General features: G+C 38.9%; 1 protein-coding gene across 1 annotated transcript; it reads left to right on the plus strand.

The window, feature by feature from the left end:
* The first annotated feature begins 1,632 nt into the window (after positions 1-1,632).
* Positions 1,633-2,565, plus strand: LOC100470899 (olfactory receptor 2A7). The gene has a single exon (XM_002929133.2). It carries the CDS (start codon positions 1,633-1,635, stop codon positions 2,563-2,565), a length of 933 nt encoding a protein of 310 aa, XP_002929179.2.
* Positions 2,566-5,301: the final 2,736 nt, after the last annotated feature.

Genomic DNA, 5,301 nt, shown 5'->3' on the forward strand with positions numbered 1-5,301 from the left:
GAGCCTGATGTGGGGCTCGATCCCATAACGCCGGGATCACACCCTGAGCCGAAGGCAGACACTTAACTGCTGTGCCACCCAGGCGCCCCTAAATAATAGGATATTCTGAGTAAAATATATTATCGAACTATCAATATATCAATACAATCAACGTATTAGTGGCTATTTTTGACTGGTAGCTACTTTTAAGGTAAGGAGGTAAGTGTGCGTAAGTGACTGTCTGGTAGACATTTAATATTAAACAAAAAAACCAGCACTTCATTATTAAAAAACTAGATTTAGAGTGTCACTCATAGAGGGAAGTCAAATATCTAAATATCTAAGGAAGACTATCTGGAGTTGTTGAGTAAGTGTACAAATGCTTACCTATTCAGTATGTGCATTAGTAGAGGCCAGAGGGCCAGCAGTGGTAGGAGCTCGGAGCTCCTAGCTCCTATCATGACGGCTCCACCCGCAGAACGATGGTAGGTACAATACAGGAGATCAGTGAATACTTGAAATTATTTCCAACATCCTGCACATGACACGTATTATTAGAATGGTAATTAGAGAGTTTCAGTGCAAATGAGATCATTTTTAAGCAGGCTTATAATTTTGTAGCCATTTAAATTAAGAATTTATTGCTCATCCTCGCTGCCTCCAAGACAAGATGATCTTACATAAAGAATGGGAATAAAGTTTAAGTGAGAAGCACGATATCATCTTTGTCCTTACATTTTCATTGTGGAATCATAGAGTCAGAAAGATGATTTAGTTCAATCTCTCAAGGACTTCAGAGACCCCTTCTGCAGTATCCTTCACAGTAGCTATTGTCACCTCAGAGACGGTGTCTAAAACTGGGTATTTCTGGAGTATTTATCAATATTGAGTCGAAATAAAAAAAAGTTACTGATTCTGTTTTTATGTTTAGATCAACAATAGTATAAATGTATTCGGTCATTCCATAAATGTTCATCTAAATATTGTGGAAATCTGAATAACACAAGTGAAATTTTAGGATGAAATAAGTCTTTATACTTGATCAGGAGCAGATTTGGTGAGATCTTAGTTGTGGAGGTGACAGAAGATGCAAGAGTGGAAAGTGTGTTAAGACAGGCAGGTGAGAGGTTAATGGCTAATGGTGAATATGGTCAATGGTATATCTAACCCTAGTATATTCTATCCTTAATGACCCCTTCCAACTCAAGATTAGACTTATTGCAGTTTAAGGACTTGAGCATGTGTATCAGTTAAGAGTCATTATTTTTGAAAAAAAAAATCAGAATAATTCTGACTAATATAAGCAAAGAAAGGCAGAATTTATTCGAAGAACATGGTGTAGCTCACTGAATGAAACAAAAACCATGTATTTGATTAACACGTGACAAAATATTTATTTTGAACATTTAGCCTCTGCCAAAAACATTAACAACAACAAAGGAAACATGTATTTGTGTGTGTATATCTATTTTTAAATTAATTAGGGGGCTACTGAAGTCTTTAAACATTCATTAAAATATACAAAAATTTACTGAAAGTGTTTCTGAACACTTTTCTATCCTATAAATAGGTTTCAAACAAGTTAACATAAATCTATTTTTAAAGATTTCTTTTAAATATAAATATTAACTCAATTTATCCTGTCATAGAGATATGGGAGACAATATGACATCTATCACAGAGTTCACCCTAATGGGATTTCCCCTTGGCTTGAGGATTCAGATGCTTCTCTTTGGGCTCTTCTCCCTCTTCTTTGTCTTCACCCTGCTGGGGAACGGGCTCATCCTGGGGCTCATCTCACTGGACTGCAGACTGCACACCCCCATGTACTTCTTCCTCTCCCACCTGGCCATCGTCGACATAGCCTATGCCTGCAACACGGTGCCCCAGATGCTGGTGAACTTGCTGAAGCCAGGCAAGCCCATCTCCTTCGCTGGCTGCTTGACACAGACCTTTCTCTTCTTGGCTTTTGCTCATACAGAATGTCTTCTCCTGGTGGTGATGTCCTATGATCGGTATGTGGCCATCTGCCACCCCCTCCGATATTCTGCCGTCGTGAGCTGGAGTGTCTGCGTCACCCTGGTGCTGACTTCCTGGACCATTGGAGTCCTTCTGTCTTTGATTCATCTCACGTTACTTCTACCCTTACCCTTCTGTAGACTCCAAAAAATCAATCACTTTTTCTGCGAAATCATGGCTGTTCTCAAACTTGCCTGTGTAGATACGCACATCAATGAGATTGTAGTATTGGCTGGAGCAATTTCAATGCTAGTGGGACCCCTGTCCTCCATTGTAATCTCATATATGTGCATCCTCTGCGCCATCCTTAGAATCCAGTCTGGGGAAGGTCAAAGAAAAGCCTTCTCCACCTGCTCCTCCCATCTCTGTGTGGTTGGACTCTTTTACGGCACAGCCATTATAATGTATATTGGGCCCAGGTATGGGAACCCCAAGGAGCAGAAGAAATATCTCCTCCTATTTCACAGCCTTTTCAATCCCATGCTCAACCCCCTGATCTATAGCCTGAGGAACTTGGAAGTGAAGAATGCCTTGAAGAGAGTGCTGGGAATAGAGAGAGACTTATGAAAAGATTATGGCATCAGGGTTGATAGTGACCTAGAAAGATATTATCTCAAGAGGTTCCAACCCCAACTTAGCATGAGAATGATCTGAGACAACATAAAATAAGATGAAAACAGGGAGGCAAACCGTAAGAGACTCTTAACTCTAGGAAACGAACTGAGGGTTGCTGAAGAGGAGGTGGGTGGGTGATTGGGGTAACTAGGTGATGGGCATTCAGGAGGGCACTTGATGTAATGAGCACTGGGTGTTATGTGCAACTGATGAATCACTAAATTCTACCCCTGAAACTAATAATACACTGTATGTTAACTAAATTGAATTTAAATTAAAATTTATTATTTTTTTTTTAAGATTTTTTTTTAATTTATTTATTCGACAGAGATAGAGACAGCCAGTGAGAGAGGGAACACAAGCAGGGGGAGTGGGAGAGGAAGAAGCAGGCTCCCAGCAGAGGAGCCTGATGTGGGGCTCGATCCCATAACGCCGGGATCACGCCCTGAGCCGAAGGCAGACGCTTAACGACTGAGCCACCCAGGCGCCCCTAAATTAAAATTTANACGCCGGGATCACGCCCTGAGCCGAAGGCAGACGCTTAACCGCTGTGCCACCCAGGCGCCCCTAAATTAAAATTTAAAAAAAATAGAACTATCTTCTGCATCACCACTTAAATCACTAAATCAGCAGATGTGGGATGTATCCTAGAGATCTCTATCTTCAAATATTATCAATAGCAAATTGTAATGTAGCTGGCCTGTGAGCCAGGATTTGGAAGCTACAAATCCAGAACAATACCCTTTATAATATCTTCAAGCTGTGGTCTAGCCTCATGCCTCCCAGCACGCTAGCTTCTTAAAACACTAGCTCCTCAAAGGCTTTAAAAATAAATTCTATGGGCAAGTAAGTTTGAGAATTACTACATATTAGATGCCTTACTCTAGAGCTCACAATTCATATTAGCATAGTGAAAACTAAAAATTTCTGTGGTGAAGGTTTTTATTCCAATTTTTAATCGATGTTTTCCAAATTCGACTGATCACATAACAATTTTTTTCATAACACTAACGGTTTCCTGGAACAGGAAATCTTGATCTTGATTGACTCATCGTGAACACTTCCGATAACCCCTTTCTAGAGCAAAATTACTTTTTTCCTGCAAGGTGAGCCTCTAAAGAGGATGTAGGTCTAAGCACAGTACCCTGAATCAGCCTGTGAGAACGTGTGCTCTCTTTGAGTAAAGAAAGTGAAGGTCAGTATCTCTCCTCTTCAGTCCTAGGTCATCTGGAGGTAATGAATCCAACCTTCTCCTTCATCTTGGGTCAGCATTCCTAGACACACTTCATGGGGTAACTTCATTCAATTTCACAATCTTCAAATCTGAGATTTAAGAATGTGTACATTTCCCTGTTTATCTACTACACTCAAATGTATTTTTTCTCTCCTAGGTTTTAAGGATAAAGTTTCTCACAGAAATCTGGGAGGATTTGCAAAAGCCATCACCTACACAGCGTATAAGCTTTAGAAAGATTTTTCCACTATTGTGTTTAGAAAATAGAGATATGGGAGATGTTCTAAGGAGAAAGTTCACAGGAAAGGTACACAACGAATGATGGATAAAAAGGAAATGAGTAAAGGATAGAATGCCCAAGGGGCTAGTTGATCTTTCGAAGATTAAAAAGGAAACAAAATAAGGAAAGTGCATGATTTATTATATGTTGGTTATTCCTGAAATGAACAAATCTCAAATGATAACCTCACACACAGGAATTGCCTGATACTCTATATGGAATGCCATGTGCACTGCTGTAATCTCAAAACAAAAAGGGTTAAGTGAGAACTAAGGAACACATGGACAGTCCTCAGTGGCTCAATGGATCCTAGAAAAAGGGGCGAAAGGAAAGTCAAATCAACTTCTCTTAAAAACAACAACAACAGCAACACCTTAGGGGCTTAAGTCCTGGTCATCAGTTTGGTAGATCCATAAACTAGTTTTCTATCAATTAACCTGGAATTGATCAGAATGGTCAGAACTTAATGACCTTCACAAAACTCACAAGATAATCATGGTTAACCCAGATGCCAATTTCAACCTTTATAATGAAGGATGTTTCTCCCCAGGGAAAGGAGTGCCAGTACCCATGATTCAAGATAGTCCAGTTCTCTTTTCAAAAATCGGAGAAATGAAATAAAACAAAAATGTCTCAAAGAGGCTAGAATCAGAGCAAATGGAATTGAATAATATAGAAGAGTATTTCTTCAAAACTGAACAAAAATTCTCCCCAGGAGGTCACAATTCTCATAATGAACCTAGATGTCTAAGGTATAGAAGTTTCTATATCTTAGATACAAATAATAACAAACACAATAAAGATAAACTTTAACAAATTCTGCCTCTTTGTTCCCCCAGTTTTCAAGATTCCAAGTAAAACATTGGTAATAACAATTGTTATTTTCCATCAGTTTTATGTCTTATGACTTTCTGAAGATATGTTCCTTCTTGATTCAGACCCTTATTTCATCAATTAAAAGCCAACAATTTGCAAGCCAATTATTGAGGCAATTTACTTTGGAAAGTGTCTAAATGATCTGTGTATTGATATTTATTCTACTTCCAAATGGAAATTATGTCCAAATCCTGGTGGACTTTGCTATAATCACAAGTTATAAATGCAGGCTGAAATAACATCAGTGCTTATAGAAAATGACCAATGCTGGCAGATAATGTAAATATTTGAGAATATA

The sequence above is a fragment of the Ailuropoda melanoleuca genome, chromosome 1 (assembly GCF_002007445.2).
Source record: "Ailuropoda melanoleuca isolate Jingjing chromosome 1, ASM200744v2, whole genome shotgun sequence".
NCBI lineage: Eukaryota > Metazoa > Chordata > Mammalia > Carnivora > Ursidae > Ailuropoda > Ailuropoda melanoleuca.